Source organism: Prinia subflava, chromosome 10, assembly GCF_021018805.1.
Source record: "Prinia subflava isolate CZ2003 ecotype Zambia chromosome 10, Cam_Psub_1.2, whole genome shotgun sequence".
NCBI lineage: Eukaryota > Metazoa > Chordata > Aves > Passeriformes > Cisticolidae > Prinia > Prinia subflava.
Window position 1 is genome coordinate 4,640,584 of NC_086256.1, and position 18,487 is coordinate 4,659,070.

At 42.4% G+C, this 18,487-nt stretch overlaps 1 protein-coding gene across 3 annotated transcripts in view; it reads left to right on the forward strand.

Annotated features, from left to right (window-relative positions):
- The first annotated feature begins 844 nt into the window (after nt 1–844).
- USP24 (ubiquitin specific peptidase 24) overlaps nt 845–18,487 on the forward strand; it is a 61,061-nt gene continuing 43,418 nt past the window's right edge. For all 3 annotated transcript variants that reach the window (XM_063407012.1, XM_063407013.1, XM_063407014.1), the window contains exons 1-7: nt 845–1,346; nt 13,405–13,570; nt 14,538–14,605; nt 16,041–16,184; nt 16,694–16,816; nt 17,703–17,738; nt 18,305–18,370. In XM_063407012.1, coding sequence (XP_063263082.1) covers nt 1,041–1,346; nt 13,405–13,570; nt 14,538–14,605; nt 16,041–16,184; nt 16,694–16,816; nt 17,703–17,738; nt 18,305–18,370 — 909 coding nt within the window. In that variant the 5' untranslated portion in view covers nt 845–1,040. The remainder of the gene's footprint in view (nt 1,347–13,404; nt 13,571–14,537; nt 14,606–16,040; nt 16,185–16,693; nt 16,817–17,702; nt 17,739–18,304; nt 18,371–18,487) is intronic.

The following is an 18,487-nucleotide window of genomic DNA, read 5'->3' on the forward strand; positions in this document are numbered from 1 at the left end:
GTCGGCAGGGCCCGGGAGTTGCCTTGGCCGTAGAACCGAGCCTCAGCTCCCTGTCCTGATCCCAGTAACGGTCCCGGACCACATCCCGGTCCACATCGTCGTCCCGGTCCCCATCCCCGGACTCGTTTCCATCCCTATCTCCAGTCCCCATCCCCGATCCCGTTCTCATCCCGGTCCCCACCCCCATCTCTGTTCCCGTCCTCATCCCGGTCCCCATCCCCGTCTCCGTTCCCGTTCCTGGTCCTTATCCCCATTTCCATTCCCGTTCGCATCCTGGTCCCCATCCCGGTCTCCATCCCGATCTCCGTTCCGGTTGACATCCCGGTCCCTAATCCCATCCCAAGCCCCATCCCCGTTCCCGTTCCCATCCCCATTCCCGTTCCCATCCCCAATCCTATCCCCGTTCCCGTTCCCGTTCCCGTTCCCGTCCCCAATCTTATCTCCGTTCCCGTTCCCATCCCCATTCCAGTTCCCATCCCCAATCCTATCTCCGTTCCCGTTCCCAATCCTATCTCCGTTCCCGTTCCCAGTCCTATCTCCGTTCCCGTTCCCGTTCCCGTTCCCGTTCCCGTTCCCGTTCCCGTTCCCGTTCCCGTTCCCGTTCCCATCCCGGTCCGGGTCCCCGCTCCCCTCACAACGCCGCCCGCCCTCACGCGCCCCCTCGGCCACGCCCCTTTCCCACGCCGGGCCATTCATCCCGCCCGCCTCCCCCCGTCACGTGACGCGGGCCCGGCGGGCTCTCCCCGGCCGGGGCTTCGCGGCCGCTTCCGGGCCGGGGGAGTGGCCGGGGGCGTGGCCAGGGGCGTGGCCGGGGCGCGCGCGGGGGGGCGGGGCGGGGCGGCCGCCGCGGCGGCGGCGGCGGGAGGGGAGCGGCGCTCCCGGCAACATGGCGGCGCGCGGGGCGGGCAGCGCCTGAGCCCGGCGCCTCTCGGTCCGCGGGGGTTCCCCCCCGGCACCGGCCTCCTCTTCTTCCTCCTCCTCCTCCTCCTCGTTCTCCTCCTTCTTCTCCTCCTCCTCCTGCCCCGCTCCCCGGCGCGGCCATGGAGAGCGAGGAGGAGCAGCACATGACCACGCTGCTCTGCATGGGCTTCTCGGACGCGGCCGCCATCCGCAAGGCCCTGCGCCTGGCCAAGAACGACATCAACGAGGCCGTGGCGCTGCTCACCAACGAGCGGCCCGGCCTCCACTACGGCGGCTACGAGCCCATGGAGAGCGGGCAGGGCCCGCCGGGCGGGCACGGCTCCCCCGCCGGCGGGCAGGGCCCCCGCGGCGGCGACGGGGACGGCGGAGGCGGCGGGGGCGGCTTCGACCCTCCGCCCGCCTACCACGAAGTGGTGGAGACCGAGGTGAGCTGCGGGCGGGCGGTCCCGGGCCGGGGGGAGCCAGCCCTAGCCTGGGCCCGGCGGGCGGGGGTCGGCCCGGCCGTGGGGCCGGCGGGACTGCCCGGGGACCCCCGGTCTCTCCCCGGGCCGGGGACTCCTCATCCCCCCGCGGTCCCTGCGTGCCGCCCGCCCGGCGCGCTCCCCAGCCCGTTCCCTGCGATCGCTGCAAGGTGAAGCGCACCCGGGGCTTTCCTTGGCATTCCAGGAATGTGTGGCTACCGTAGGGCTCTGCTTTTCACTCCCCTTCTTGTGCCTTCTTGCATAATCCCGGTGACTAAGGGCTGTCTATTTTTTTTAACTGTTTGCACAATGTGAAGGAAAGCGCAGTGTGGGTATGACTTTAGGTACAGTTTTATTTGGATAAGCGGAGCGTAAGTTCTGAAATAGGAACGCAGTGAGGTCAAATGTTTTTCAGAACAGAGCTTAAACTCATAACTTTGGGCTGTGATCTAAAATAAAACTGAAGTAGATCGCAGTACTGGAGACTGTCAGCCTCTCTCAGGTTCTCTCCTTCCTGCTTGTTTGCCTTTCTCTCTCTCTCCCATCCTCTTCCAGAACTCTGAACCTTTCAGCAGCAGATACACTCATGGTGTTGTCCTTGCTGTCTGGAACAGTCTTGTAATGCTTTCCTATAAAGCCTCCTCCTCCTCCTGGTCTTTTTCCCTAAACTTCACAGAGTGCTCCTAAGAACAAAGCTAGTTAGTAGTGTCCAGACTATGGGACTGGTGGGGTGAGAAGAGCAGAAAGTCCCTCTATGTGATACCAAAGGGCCGCCTCGCCCAGGCTCTGTCTCAAGAAGTGGTCAAGAGCAGATGCTTAAGCCCGTGAATAAAACCAGGGAACCTCGTGTACCCTCCCAGGCTCCAGTAAAGAGTATCCTGAGGTTTTTCTCTGCCAGAAATGTGCTCCCTTTCTGTGCATGCATGTGTGTGTGTCTATAAATACATCCATGAAGAATCCATGGGCGTATCTGGTGCGTAACTACACTTGCACGGATCATCCGTATCCGTAGCCTCGGCGTGTTGACGTCCAGCCCTGCGGAGTAAAGATAGGTGATCCTGCTCACTGAATTAACTGGGTTACATCCTGAGCTGCTCTAAGCTGCTGATGTGTGCTTGTGGAGTAAGGTGATCCGTGGGATGGCACGTGTGCCACGCAGAAGCTGCGCTGCTCTGTAACTTCCTTGACTGAGGTGCCAGGGAACCTTTCCTGGGAAGGATTGAGAGTGAAAGAGAGTTCTTGTTGGCATTTGGATTGGATGTAGTTATAGCTGGGACAGTCTGCCTTGTCAGTGTGACATTTCAAGAGAAGCTGTCAGTGTAAACTTCAGAGAAGCACTTTTTTCCTCTGCTCTTGTTCCCATCACAAATGGCACTTTGACAACTCTCTGAGGATTCTCCCGCCCCCCATTATTTCATCCTGTGTTTCTGATCAAATTTACTTACGCTTTATAATAGTTTCCTTTGCCACTCATGTTCTTGTTTGCTCTGGCTTGTGTTCTTTTTAACCCACAGGAGGGAAGCCAAAACATTTCAGTGTAGGTAAATCAGTGCACAGAGCAGGCATTTCAGAAGGATTCAAGTGTCTTTCTACATAAAACTTTATATAAATTCATGCCTCAATTTAGTAATTGGATTCATTTGCGTATGAGCATCTGTCAACTTCTGCACGTGTATGCAAAACAGTATTTTTGTAATAAAAGAGTTACATCTATAAAAGTCCTGAGATTGGAATTGTTGCCTGTGCATATTTGTCTAACACTGCAGTACAATTTAACACCTTTTGACATACATTTTATGAAAGGAGGAAAGTGATATATGATCAGTTCTCGGGTATTTTTATTCGTCAGCTATAATCTAGCATTACATTTAATAAGCTACAGCTATTCTTTAAGTGGTTAATCAGTAATTAATCAGGTTAATCAGTAGTTTTCCATTCCAAGCAGAAGTTTATGGCATATGAAGCTGTACAGAAAGCCGTTGCTGAAGCAGCTATATTATTCATTGTAGTCATACACATTATGGTGAAACATATTGTACCCCATGCTGTCTTGTGGTAATTCAGATGTTATTTCTGGTTTTCTTCCTCTCAGTATCATCTCTCTTTCTAACAGCTCTTCGAGTGTGTATTCCTCCTTCTCTTCATAATACCAGTTTTAACTTTTATTCAGTGGAGAGGAAGTGTTATGTCAGATTTTGGGGGTTTATACATCAGCAATAGGAGATAAAGAGGAGATAAATCACAGGAGAAGAATTCTTAGAAATTTTCCCCCGAGTAAAATGTTCCAGTCTAACGCTTCATGAACAAAAGTTAGGATTAGATGTTATAATTTAAAAATAACAAGAATGCTTCAGTCATTCTCCAAGGCACGTATAACAGGTCTGTACTTTGAATTTACATGCTTTTTTTGGCTGAGCACACTTTAGCATGCATATAAGAATAGGTCTATGAATGATTAAACACTTTACATTTTCCCTAATCAGTAATGAATCCATTATGTTTGCATATGCTTATTTGGTCTCTATTATATAATGTTAGAATCTGTTCAGCATTCATGTGGATCAAAGAAAGGCTTGTCTTTGGTTTTCTTTGAGAGGAGCACAGCAACCAGATACATATCATACTAGTTAAGACATGTTTTGTTTAGATAAGATTTTAAAAATCAGTGGGAATCCTCTTTCAGAGGTCCAGACTGCTGATCTTCAGGGCTGTCTGAAAGTGTTAAAGAGGCCTGAATTTGGAGTAACTGGCTCAGAAGGAAGATAGCTGCTGTGAGCTGGCCCAACATATGCCCTGTGCATTCTGTATGAGGCTTGAGGTGAAGATGTGCATGAATTTCAATTTCATGAGGTTAAAACTTCACTTTCAGGGGGCCGGTGTTTCCCAATTGCTTCAGTTTTAGGTTAATAGCTGTGGGGTGCCTTTGGCATTGATGCCAAGTGTGGCATGACCACACTTGAGTGATCAAAAGGAAAAGGCCACACAAATTTGTACATGCAAAGGGTCCTTCAGTTCATTTGTGCAGTTTTTCTGAAACCACAGCAAGTTCACCTTGAGGTTTACAGCTGGTTGGAAGTCTTGCCCTTTGTAGCACCTAACCACACTGATAGACCAAAATCACCTGCTTTTCCAAGGGGTGACTTTGTGTGTTTGACACAACTTCTATGTTTATGTCTGTTGACAGAAGTAAATCTTGCAGTTTGGCAAGAATGTGGGGTTTCTGTGTTTATTCCTTAGGCAACATGCAGATTGTCACGGTGTGATTCTGTGCCGAGGGAGGCGGGTGAAGGATGCTATGCTCATCTCTTCATCTGACTGACAGATAAGCTGCTTTATGAACTGCTGCTAAATCCTTATAATTTAAGACAAGACTATAAATGAGTGCGATGACAACGTCTGTCAGTGTGTCCATGAATTGCCACGAGTGCCACAATTGGCTGGCTTTAATGAGTTTGAGAGGAATAGGGAGAGAAGAGGAGGCTAAACAAATGTGGGGAGTGTGACCAGAGAACTTGAAACTGTGGGGAGGAGCAGGTAAAAATACTAAACATATACCAATGGTTTGTATAACCTTCACTGAAACAATCTTAATTTGCTTTTAAAACAGCTTCTGAGAGCCATTACTCTGACCTTTTGGCTAAATTGTGATGAACAGATTATATTACCCCCGGGCTATTCCTGTCCCCTTCAGCATGTGCCTTTTTGATTTATGTTTTTTCAGTTGAACTGGATCAAAAGCTCATACATACCAGATTTTACTAGGTAAGGTTTATAATAAAACTCATCCAAGATTGCTTTTGAGGTGCTGTTTGACTGCAAGAGAAGGGATTTTGTGAAAAAAACAGGCTGGTGAGCGTAGTGAGTGCCAGTGCCAGGAACATTCTCACTAGTCATGCTGCAGAACTGTGGTGTTCAAACCCTACCTCTCCTCATTATTAAAGCTCAGGACTGAAAGCAGTTCTGCCACAGATGTGCTGCATCACGGTGGGTGTGTAGCTTAACCTCTGGTTTAGCTTTTAATGTGTAAAATGAGGATAATGAGGTATGCTTTATTAGGAGAACCACGGATGTTAGGCTTGTGAAGTTCTTTCATCCTTGAATGGAAGGAGCTGTATTTATTTAAGGACAAAGAAGGTATTTAGGTTTCAAGCAAATGAGATGGATTTCACACTACAATTCTGCACATTTAAAGTCAGTCTCCTCTCTTGTAAGTAGTCTTGAGCTTTGCAAATGTGAGTATTTCTTGCATTCTCATGTGGAAGTTTTACAGTGTGGCTTGTCAACGAATCGGCCTTGTAAAACAATTAAGCAATCAAATAAAGCTCTGTGGTGGATTCTGGCATCGAGTCCTTGGCTGGATGCCATCAGAGTGTCAAGTGGAATTAGTATTTTAGCACTCCTGGTTTTCAGCATCACTGTTTGCAAAAATGAGTGGCCCTGGTGTGGAACCCCTTTCTGTATTCTGATTCCATTAACACTTCCTTGAAAGCATTTGAAAGAAAATACTCTGGGTTTCATTCTTGATCTAACACAGACTATTAGAGATGCTACATGAAATTAGGGAAGTAGGGGCAATACTGAGAGGTGCAGCTGGTTAATTTGAAGTGTAAGCTTTGTTTTGAATAACTCACAAAGTCATTATCATGTAATGTGATCGTTAGAGTAATTGCTGGATTGAGAGGAGCACTCTGTAATTACTGGTTCATTGGTGAAGGTGATGCCTGCAGGGTCAGTGAAGGTGGGAGACAGCTCTGTACAGCCAAATTCTCAGCTGGGCAGGAAATGTCTCTGGTATAATGTCCTCTGAAAGCATTTTTTGGTCATCTTCCCAGTTTACAGTGCTATTCTGTGGCAGCTGTTTAATAAGGAAGTGAAATACTGAGGAAGAATGGGAATAAAAACAAATTAGCCAGTGTTAGAAGTTAATTCCAGCAAATCATTTGGATTGCTTTTGGATTAAGGAACAGTAGCTCTTTGTATGAGGAGGGCAAAGAGGAAGTGCCTGTTTCTTTTGTAAGCTTTTATTTTGAAAAAAACAGTATTTGTGCTGCTGTAGGAATAGCCTTTGGTATATATATTTCAGGGACCAAATTAAAAATTAATTTTAAAAGTCAATATTCCCAGTGTTTCTTGCCCCTTTATCTTCCTGCCACTATTTTACAACAGTTCTGACTTTTCTGATGCCCAGCAGAACGATCTTGAGAGGCATTTAAAGATTTTTTCCTATTAGTCACAACTTTGGAATTACACACTATCAAAATCAGCTGCTTTGTCAGTTCTGGTTTCTGTTTCACTATACATCAGTAGAACAAAAATATAGATGACTGTTTAGCAGCATTATTGAATCAATTTTCCTCTCCAGAACCTGACCTTTGGTCACTAAAATGTTACAGTAAATACTTTATGTAGTGGCTCTGCAGCACTTCTCTGTTAATTCCTGGTGTTTTGGCAAAGGGAGATACAAGTATTGACTTAATTTTAAGCACTGAAATGTTAAGCGTTTGTGATTCATTGTTTTATTGTTTTAAAGCATGATGTTTATCTGATATCACACCAAGTTATTTGGGAACAAGCATGAGGTTTTGTGCTTATGAAAACTCAAGGGTTGGGAGGAATAATGGTGTTGACTCTGAATCTGGCTGTTTGTAGTTACTAATGGAGTAAGTTTTTAAATATATTCACAGACAATAGTGAAAACACAAGGAAGGTAAGTGTTTTCCTTGGTTCCTTATGAATGGCATTCCTAACAGTGCTTTCCATGACCTCTCCCTCACCCACAACTTATCAAATACTTACCACATACAACTTACTCGAAATACATTGCCAGAAGTGGTTGTAGTGAATCTCTGCCTCAGGTTTCACTGAACACTGTGGTGATAGCAGTGTAAAAGGGCAAAGAGGCTCCTTGTATTTTTGAAGTTAAATGGAGGTTTTAATTCAAGTGCTGTTTTTACAGAGTCTCAGTTGTTTTGTTTTGCAGTGATGCTCAGGACTGTGTTTGTCTTTGTACGAGTAGGCAAGTACATCATCAGGGAGTATTGCCTGGTAACATCACACCGTCACCCTGGAAATCAGGGAGAGAGTACAACCCATGTTTTCAGAAACTCTGAGTCAATTCTCAGCTTTGCTGAATTTAGTTTTATTTTACAAATTCCTATCCAATTCCCAGTCTTACACAGTTGTTGGTTGTGAGAGATGGGGGGCAGAGGGAAGGTGGAGCCATAGGGGTTTTGTGGTTATAGTTTGTTATAATCCTTTACTAAGGGTTTAGTCTAAACATGCATCCTTGATGGTGACCTTGTGCAACTCTCAGTTAAGGTCAGTGTCTAAAGCCTTCTGTGAGAAAGTTCACTAAATAAATTAGGTTTTTCTTAGGACATCTCTATGAGGGATGAGAGTGCAGATCAACTTCAGTTAGGTGGAGTCTGTAAAGCAGGATTTCTTTTCCTTTAGTAGTAGACTGGTATCATTCTTTTATATTAACGTGACAAAATACGAGCAGTTTTTTCTTGTGACAAGACTGCATTTGTTTGTGTAAAGTAGTCCATAGTTGAAATCTTAAGAGCTTCATTTCTATGAAAAAAGGACAAAACAAAACATCTGTGTATCTCACCAACAAGCTTATGTTCTCTTAGCAGAACATAAACAACAAAAACCATTCCTATCTCTTGCTGTACTTAAAATTTTTGCATCCAAATATGTTTCTCTGAGTGAAAATTCAGGGATGAGCTGCTATATCTCTTTAGGACTTAAAACAGTTAAAAACTGTGACAATACTTTGCAAGTAAATGTCTGTCAGTGTAACATTCTGGAAATCACAGGGGGTTTTCTTCGTGCCAGATAAGAAACATAATGTGGAAATTCCATACATGACACCATTTCTTGAGTCTTACTAATGCTGACATATTCACAAGATACTAAGCTTGCTCTTAGAAATGTGGGTCCAGTGAGTTTAATCTGAGTGCAGGAACAGACTGGAAAGGACAAGGAAATACTCTGCAATTTTGTTCCCACATCTGCCACTTAACCAGAGCTGAAGGTTCTTTAACCCTCCGGAATACCAGTTTATAAAAACCGAATAGGTTACAAGTATGAAAGTGTGACATATTTTGAAAACATTCAATACCTTGTTCTTAGTGTTTATGTTGTAAGTGCAAGGTGGTAGCTTTGAGTTATTTGAAAGGCTTTGAATTCCTACACTTGTGTTTCAGTTCTAGGTAACAGAATGTCCCCCTTTTAGGAGTTAATTAAAAGAAGAAAAGGTTTGACATCCAGGCGTGAGAGTAAAAGCTGAGTTAATCAATAGTCTGGCAGGTGGAGGGACTGTCAGGTCATGACTTGAGGATTCATAGCTTCTCCCACAAATTGATGGGCACAGTACATCAGAGCAGAGAAATGCTCTGTTTTTATGGGTATTTGATCTATTTCTCTCACCTTGCCTCCAGCTGAGCACTGCAAACTCTTGTGAGTGGTACCTCAGTGCTGAGGCACAGGGGAGCATCCCTGCTGACACTTGGCAGCTGGAAAAGCTGGAAAAGCATTGGAAAATTGATTTCTTTATGTTGACTATGTCAGTGATAAAAACTGAAAGGTGGACCTGGAGTTGTTATCTGCTAGTTCTGGCTTTATGCATTTCTTTCATTATTGCTTGTCAGAGCAGTTAAACTTTGTCCTATGTGTGGGTACATAGTAACAAGGTTTTGTGGGGTTTTGTTTTTTAACAATGCAATGAAACTATAAAAATCTGCTTTCTTGGCTATAAAATGATGGTTATTTTGTGAAAATCACTTACTAGAGAGGCATGAGGTGGAGGTAACTGCTTGGTCTGCTGTGTCTTAGAAAGTCTGATCCTGTTGCTTGTTGAAAGAATCATGACTTTGGGGTTTTGTTTCCTAAGTTATACTGGATTCAAGAGCACATAATGTGACTTAGCTATGGTGATAATAGATTCTGTTGGTAGCCTCCTATCAAAATCAAATTAATGAATTTGAATTATAATTTGACTGTAATTTCATTATTAAGCCTGCCAACTAGAATCAAAACAAGTCTTAAACTCCGTGTTATTTTATGTAAAATGACTGGTATGGGAACTGTCAGAGGCTTTAGTTAAACAGTGCTTGATGAGTTAATTAGCTGAATACTGCATGAATGCATTTTGAAGCTTTAAACTGTGACCTTTTGGCAATTAAAGTTAATCCATATTTCACTTTTTGTGCTAGTCTTTGTTCTGTGTTACTCTTCAATAGAAGGTTTTATACTAGAGATTTAAGCAATGTTTTATTGATCAGATGTTGAGCAGTTTTTGTTTATTCAGCCCTGCAAGCAGATCTGGGAGGTGCCAGCTCCCCAGAGAGGGGATCTTGAGCTTGTGCCTGTTCCTGTGAGGGTTTTTCTCCTGGGAGCCTGTGTGTGTGTTTAGTCATAACTCCATTTTCACACCTTGAAAATAAGCCAGAAGAGCCAAGACTGTTAAAATGAGGGGATCTTCAGGGCTATTGTGCAATTAGAGATACATCAGAAGACGTGGAAAACTGTATTAAAGGTTTGCCAGCAAAAGTTTGTTGGTCTCAGTATTTCAGCTGCAGAAATAGTCACAGTTTTATGATGTGCACCATGACTTCCTACTGCAGAAAATAGTGATTGTAAAGCCTTTTAGACAGTTTATCTTTGCATGACCCATTGGTTACCAGGAATAAGGTTGGGGTTTTTTTTTTTTGCTTTTTGCTGTTCTGTGGAAGAACATCCCTACAAATCCTCATCATGTTGAGGGTGCTAAGTCTGTTCAGCCAGAATTGCACAGTCCTGATAGAGATCAGCATCAGTGGCAGACACCATTCTGAAGTCACCTATTTGAAGGGAGGGAGATAGCTTTTTTTAATATATTTATTTATAAACAAGCAAACAAACCCCATGTAATTCCCCAAAGCCAAGATTCAGAAAACCACTTTTGGGGAGGCTGGCATGGCCTTTTATCCTATTTACTTTCACATATGCCATAACTTCTCTTCAAAATCTTTTATTTCCTCCATGGATCTTTGTCAGTAGAGTTTGCAGTGACAGTCCCCCGAGCTCCTCAGTTACAGAGCATTAATTGTGGATACAATTAATGTTCATTAAGCGTTCAGGGCTGTGTTGCATTTGTGAATGTCAGCAGAGAGGTGAGTTCTCCAGGCTGTGTTGGAGTGTGAGATCTGTGTGCAGATCTCCAGCCAGCACAAGATGATGCAAGAACTGAGCTGATGTTTCACCTTGCTGCAGCAGCTGCTGATAATAAATCCTTCACTTTAAAGAGCAATGCCCAAATTGATTTAAAAATTGAGTGGTGATCAGTTTGGGCTTTTTCATGTGCAGAAAGACACTAATTATGAAAGAACAGCAGTAAGTCTTTAAAGAGACTGTTTCTTGTAGTAGATTTGTTTTAAGAAACACAACTCAGTCTGCACTAATTAAATGCGAACATAGCTGTAATCTCCCAGAAATGCAGTGTGTTAAATTTATTAATGCTTTGGAGGGGAATTTGGGTTTGGAACTGCCTGGGTGTATGTTTGAGACTGTCACAGGTTTCACAGTAGCTGTGAAGCCATGTGGATTTGGTGTGTTCTAAAATTAATAAATGAACTTGATACTTTCTGCACATGGTTTTAGTAGCAGAGTGCTTTCAAGCAAGAAGCCTCATTGCCTCTAATTCCTGGAAAGTGCCAAAAGCATGCTCCTCCAATGCAAATAGTTCCCATTATTATTAGGGCAGTATTCCAAATACCACACTCTTTTTTTTGTGTAAAACCATCTTTTCACTGCACTGTTGGTAGACTCAATCCAGCAATAGTCCAGATGCGTTCTAAGCATAATTTATGATAATGTGGGAGCTGAGTGTACAGTGAAGAACATGTATTATTTCACTTTCCATATGAATTTCTGTGTCGTGGATCCTGGCAATCACTTGTGTGGAAACAGGTAACTAATGAGCAGCATTGCTTGGATGCAGATGGGAAAGCAGAACAAGTGGAGTTTTTCAGCTACAGCTGAAGGTCTGCATTGCTATTCTGAACCTTTTAAGATACCAATTGCTGTCAGTGCGTTCATTTAATGTACATTTTCCTCCAGGGAATGGAGCAACTGTTGCTCTGTTTCTGTAACATTTGTTGAAATGTTGCTTTCCTTGGCTACAGTTGAAGGCTGAAGTGCAGTCCTTGAGTGCCCAGCAATTGGATATTTATGTTATTCTCAGTCTGCCATTATTATACTAGAAGTTCATTCATGCTCTGTTACTGTGAGCACTTTCTTTGTAACTGCACTTGTTTTCTGTAGGAAATGTTTTTGTTTTCTGCATGGGTGTTCTTTACAGAAGCTGTATCATTAACAGCTTAATTCCTAAAAAACGCTTCTGTGTAATGTCAGTGTCTTTTCACGTAGACTTTCAAACTTCCCTTCTCCCAAACCTGAAGTATTTAAATAGGGCATGATTTGCTAGATGGGAATTACATTCGGTGTCCATGCACAGGGCTGGATCAGGTGACCACAGTTTCAGAAGCTGACATTCAGGTCTGCTAAGGTCCAACTTCCCATATAGACAAACTGAGGACTAAATGTTTAGTAGGGGGTTGGAGAAAGATGGCACTTTATTGCCCAAACACCAGTTATGTGGTTTTTTCTAAGCAGTTTTTTCTGTTCCTATAAATTGTCCTGCTGTTCTCCAGAACATTGGCAAGTCCAGCCCCCGTGCCGTCCATGAACTTTAAAGGTTAAGCTCTGTACAATTGCTGTTCCCTTGGCTTAATAGTTTTGAACCATTATGAAAGTGAATGACACATTTACTTTTTTTACAAGAGGTCTAATCCTACAAATAGCAAAAGCAGTGAGAGAGCTGGAAGCACACTTGTGTGCATGCACTGATTTTGTTCTTGGTATGCCATCTCCTCCAGAGTTCCATTCTTTCTTTTGGTTTATTACTTTCTAGTTGTTCCATTCACTTTCCTGACACTGTCTGATTTTTACTTTTGAATGTGTTTCCTGCCTGTCCTTCCTCCATCCACGTCTCTGCCTTTTTTCTCAGTGGGATCTTGTTACCATCACTGCTCTTGTTTTTCACTGTCTCCAACAGTGGCTGGTGCTCACTGCCAGCCCTGATCCAGACATTCTGTCCTTCCTCCTGCTGGCTTTGCCTGCTGTTGTGGAGGCAGGGAAAGGTAGCCCATGTGAACTCTTTGACACTTTGGGTACCTGGCATCTATGGGAGGTTAAAAAATAAACAAAAGAAAATAAATGAATAACCTGTCCACTCTTTTTTTGGCGCTGTTGAGGCGGTTACCTCATATGGCACTTGGTGGAGAGCAGGGGGTAATTCTGTGTCCTGTACACAGAAATAGCTGCTCTTTAGTGCCACTAGCAAGGAAACCTGTAAAGCTTAGCTGCAGTCACCTGCTTGCCTGTTCCCTCTTACCTTCCAGAGTATTTGCCAGTAACTCATTATAACTTCAGGAGAAGGATAATTACATTAACCTTGTTGGACAACTATATTCAATGTAGATTTTTCTTTAGATTATTAGTTAGTAAAAGAAAATCTTGATATACTGAAACAGTATCCTGTATTTCTAATGTGATGAGATGACATGGACTTCCCTTAGAGTAAATTATTCCCATATTCTACAGGAGTTGTTGAACAGAGGATTAATGTGCAGATCTATGGAGATCAAAACTTGTACTCTGCAGTCTCCCAGGGACTGGAAGTACTTATCACCTGGCTCTAGGATCTGATATGCTATGAAACAAGATTTGCTGCTTAAAGAGGCAATTAGTTAGCAATTAGTTATGTAAACATAGTAGTTATCACCAACATGAAATACATCCAGGTATGTAATCCCTTAAATTCAAATTGAAATATTAAATTCTGCCTTGAAAAACACAAGCAGCCTCAGGGTTGAGGATTTGACATGCTTGTTACAAGCACAGCTGCCTTTTCTAAACTCTTTCATGTGTCTAGGAAACTGTTTGACTTGAACTTTTTTTTTTTTTCCACCCACAGAAAAATGATGAAAATGGGAATTGCTCTGGTGAAGGGATTGAGTTTCCAACAACCAACTTGTATGAACTGGAGAGCAGAGTTTTGACAGATCACTGGTCCATACCCTACAAGCGGGAGGAGTCTCTAGGCAAGTGCCTCATTGCATCCACCTACCTGGCAAGACTGGGTAAGTTCCATTTCACAATTACACAGATTATCTGTTCAGAGGGTGTCACAGGCAGAATGTTGGGCAGTTGTGTCTTTCACTTTAATCTTGCTGCTGTTTTCTTGCACTGTGCACAACAATCACATCTCTGGGAAAGGGGTTAACAGTGAACTGTTCTACCCAATGCTGTAAAAACAACATTGATCTCATTTCTTTCTCTCTGAAGTAATTTGTTTACTTAATTTTTTTTCAAAAAGTGGTGCGCACGTTTCTTTATGTTCTAATAATTGTGGGAATTGCATCTTTTCAGAGCTAAATTACTGACTCTTTCTTCCTTGTGCTGGTTATTTTCCATTCATAAAGGCAAGCTGTCATCTCAATCCCTGCTCTACCATGCTCATATAAGTGGTTGTTTTTTCATAGTGAAATGTTATATTGCATTAGATCTGAATTTGACTCTTCTCATTCAGTACTTTGGCTGGGATTAGGAGTGTTGTGGAGGCACCACACCCAACAACTGGTGTATAATTGAGAGTGCAAGATAGTTTTTTAGTCATGCCTGATGGCAGACTAAAGGAATGTTGTAATCTCTTGGAAGAATAGAAGTTGTTAAGTGGTTCTGGTTTGCTTCTCTGTTTCCAATCTGTGTTAAAAGGCTGTGCTTTAATTTGGTTTTCAAGGGAGGCTGTGAAGCATCAGTAATGTATGAATTGTGAACTCTGAAGTTTACAAGTTGCTTATGGTGCTAATAATGCTTGAAGAAGCTGTAAAAGGTACTGGGAAATTAATTCTTAGTTCTGAAAGGCAGGTTCTCTCAAGTCATGCTTTTTGTGGCTTAAAAGGCAGGCTAGTTATGAAGGAACAGTAGCACATTTACTACTTCTGGTTTGGGTTGGTGTTCCCTCAAATTTGCAGCAGGGTCCCTGAGGTCATCTTAAAAAGTGGTTGTTTTTAAATGCTGTTAAAAAGCAGTCTTTTTTCTGTAAAGGTCTTTCTGATTCCGATGAGAATTGCAAGAGGTTTATGGACAGATGCATGCCTGAAGCATTTAAAAAGGTAAGTAGGTACAGGAGGCCAGTTCAATGTTTCTTTGTGCTGTTCATGATGGAAATAGTGTTTTGTAGTCCAGACTTCAGGCAGCAAGTGAATGGGTTCTTAGATTAAAGTCACACTCAAATTGTTTTCCTAGATTAAAACCATAGAAATTTAAATATAAATGGTACAAGGTCCCAATTCTATAACCTTGGCTGACTTTAGCACTTAGCTTTTTTCTTTTTTTTTTCCCTCTTAAATGAGGAGCCCTGTAGTAATTACCAGAACCCAAAGAGAGGTTTAAAGACCCTTGGATATGGCCACTGGTGGCAAGTTCATGGTCAGATTTCCATTAACTATTCTTTCTGTTATTTCTTCAGAGAGTTGCTAAATTGTTTTCACAATCCATTTGGAATTTTATCTTTCACCTCAGTTCTCAATGCCCTGTGTTTCTCTGGGCTGTTGTGAATTTTCTCTATAGAGCTCCCCAAACTAATTGACTTCCCACTACTTCCATCCACTTTAGATACTGCCTAAATTTCCTGCCCAGTTTTTAGACCATAGGTATAAAAACACATACTTACCCTTTAAAAGGTTACTCTGTCCTAGTGTTCAAATGCTGAGGATATAATTCCTCTTAAGGAAGGCAGAAGTTTAAGGGAAAAAATCTTTTTCCAATTAGTTATCGGAGTAGTAATCTTATATACAAGAATTTTATATCACTTGGTATCTTTTGCATGTGAAATAAACAATGTAGATTGTTCCTCCAGAAGGATAATCTGTAGAAATCTAAGTTCAGGATGTGCTGAATTACAATTTGCTGAAATATTTACAAGAAACTCTATTAATGGTACAAAAAGCGATTGTATTTAAACTATTAAGTTTTTTATCTGTTCCTGTTCAGACACAGCAGAAATTAAATGAGATTTGCAGATGGCAGCCAAGTGTCCTTTATAAACAATTATGAAACCAGATTTAAAGAACATGTTTCAGTAGGTGGAAGCAGCATTAAATACCTCTCCCTCCTGGTACATGTGCTTTGTATTCCAATAGAAGCTGCTCAAAAAGTGAGAATTGGTAAATGGTTACCTCAGCTAAATCAGTGCAGCTTTATGGCTGCCTGTTTCAAGATTTAATAGGTGTGTGTTCAATCTGCAAACAGATTGGTTTCATATTAGGTGCTCTTTGCAAAGGTTACAGTCTCTGCTAGTGCATGCAAATGGAAAACACTTTGATAGATTTTATTTTCTGTCATAAGCTGTGATTTAAGGTGTTCTTCTGCAGAATTACAAATTGAATTAACTCTTAAGCCATTAGTGCAGAAAGAACATCTGAAAAACGGCGATGAGTGCATTCAAGGAAACATTTATTCTGAAAACAGTCTCAGGAGTTGATAAATTTGTCCTTGTTTGTGATGGTGCTCAAACTTTTCAAAAATTACTTTTTTTTTCCTTGTTAGCTGTTGACATCCAGTGCTGTTCACAAGTGGGGAACCGAAATCCATGAAGGAATCTACAACATGCTCATGCTGCTGGTGGACCTGGTTGCAGAAAGAGTAAAACAAGATCCTATCCCTGTGGGCCTGCTTGGTGTGCTTACAATGGTACTTGACTCTCTGATGCAGTTTCTAATATCTGGGTATTTGGCATTTTGTATTTACGTAGCTGATGCTTTTTCCAACTGTTTAAGTTGTAGTTCATGCTCTTAAAATCTGCAGCCATTGCTTGCTGCTGATATTTTATATCCAGTATGCAATTCAAAGGAGTGGGTGCTGTTCAAAACTTCTGAGAACTAGTAGTTTAAAAAAAAAAATCACATTTTTGTCACTTTGCTGGTTTTGTTTAAACTGATACTTTGTGTTCAATTCTCTGTTTTATGGACCTCTGGCTCACATGGTTATTGGATATTGTCTGTACAGAATAAAGGCTTCAAAATGCTTTATATGATAAGAACTGAGAGGCAGGAGCAGGGGCCTTGTATTCAGCTTTATTTTTTGCTAGATCTTTAACTGTCAGCCAGGAGAATGCTCAGCTGAAAAGGTCAAATATTACCAAGATAAGTTTTGAAACTGGCATAAGGCACCTGTTCATTGCCATGGGCTTTTCTTTCAAGGCGTTTAACCCCGACAATGAATATCATTTCAAGAATCGAATGAAGGTGTGCCAGAGAAACTGGGCAGAAGTCTTTGGGGAGGGGAACATGCATGCTGTCTCACCCATATCCACTTTTCAGAAGGTAAGCAAGGCCATGCCCTAAAAATTAATTTTAGGGTGGATGCCTTTGTTTCAAGATAAGATTGTTTGTTTAGTAGGTATTTATAACACAGAGTTTAAATATGTCACCAAGAGTTATTACAAATAGATGTGGAGTGTATGTTGGTCTGTAGACATTAATTTGTGGTCTCAAATTGTTCCAATTCTCTGTTTGAGGCTGCATTTAGAAATGAGTGTACTTTCATGTCTAAAGCAGCACAATAATCTGTGTGTTGCTTTAGACATGAAGCACACAACGGGTGGATCTGTGTATCTAAGGACTGACATCTGTGTGGTTGTTGAGTGTGAAATGACCAGGATAACTCCAAGTGTTCAGTTCTAGTAGAGAATTCAGGCTTTTCTGACAGCCAAGGATAAAATATCTTCAGCTCAAACACACTGGAGGGAAGCAGTTTTTGAGGTTTGCATTGTTTTGTCACCATTTTTCCAGATAGGTGGGTCCCAAACAGCATCAGCGGAGTTGATTTCTCCTTCACAAAACAAGTTTGTGGCCATAGAAAGAAAATTCTACATCTGCTGCTTTGGGAAAGTAATGTTCCACACTGCTCCAGTGCTATAAATACAGTTCCTTGTGAGTCAGCAGCCACAATGTGATCTGTTGCCTCAGCACATGGGCAGTGATGTCAGGCAGAGTCCAAAACAGGATGATGCTCATGGGAACCAACCAGAGCTCCAGCTACACTTAATACAGGAGCTGTTACAAACATTGTTTTATTTGTGTAGTAGTGCATCCATTTGAGGTGTGGGTTAATGAACTGAATGTGTCTGTTCAAATGTCTTGTTTCAGAAGATAAATGTTTAGCATTGATATTGCAGCTGCTAATCTGTTCCTATTCTTACTGTTCAAGGAACCTCATGGGTGGCTGGTGGATCTGGTAAACAGGGTAGGTAAAAGTAAACCAGAATTGTTGTTTGTCACTTGAATTCATTGGTCTGCAGAGATAATTTCTTCTCCCCCACTTCACCCTTACTTGCTTTTTCACTCGTCACTTCTCTGACGACCACAAAAAAATTGTTTGAGATTTTAATCCTGCCTTTTAAAATAAAGCTTGTTGAGTTGCTGCTTTCTCTCTTTACCCTAACATGATATCTATGACTAGAGGGATTTGAGAGCCCAGCTGAGGCTGCAATCAAAGGTTCCCCAAGCAAAAGTCCCAGTCCAGTCAGCTGTTGCTGTATGTGGTCTACCTTTCTTCCCCATGTCCATTTTTACTCTAGACAGAGTTTCTAGCTTGATGCTTAAACCCTGCTACCATCTACAATTGCATTGCATTCCCCAGTGTGCCCATGAACTCCCATGAAAATACAAAGCTGTTTTTGGATGGGATGTTCCATGGTAAAGAACACTTGTTGGCATCTCAGGAACTGTCAGTGGAGTGTTTTCTGTAATCTTTTATTTAAAAGATGAGATACTGTAGTTCACTGTGTAATACTGATTATTTTATTTCAGTTTGCGGAGTTGGGTGGATTTTCAGCAATTCAGTCCAAACTCAATTCTGAAGATATTGAACTTGGGGTGAGTCCACCTTCTGTCATGACACTTCTCCCTTTCCATTTTACCCTTCATGTAGAACCAGCAGTGTCCCTTTTGGCAGTGCTTTTACCTTTTCTTTGGTACCAGAGCAACACTCCC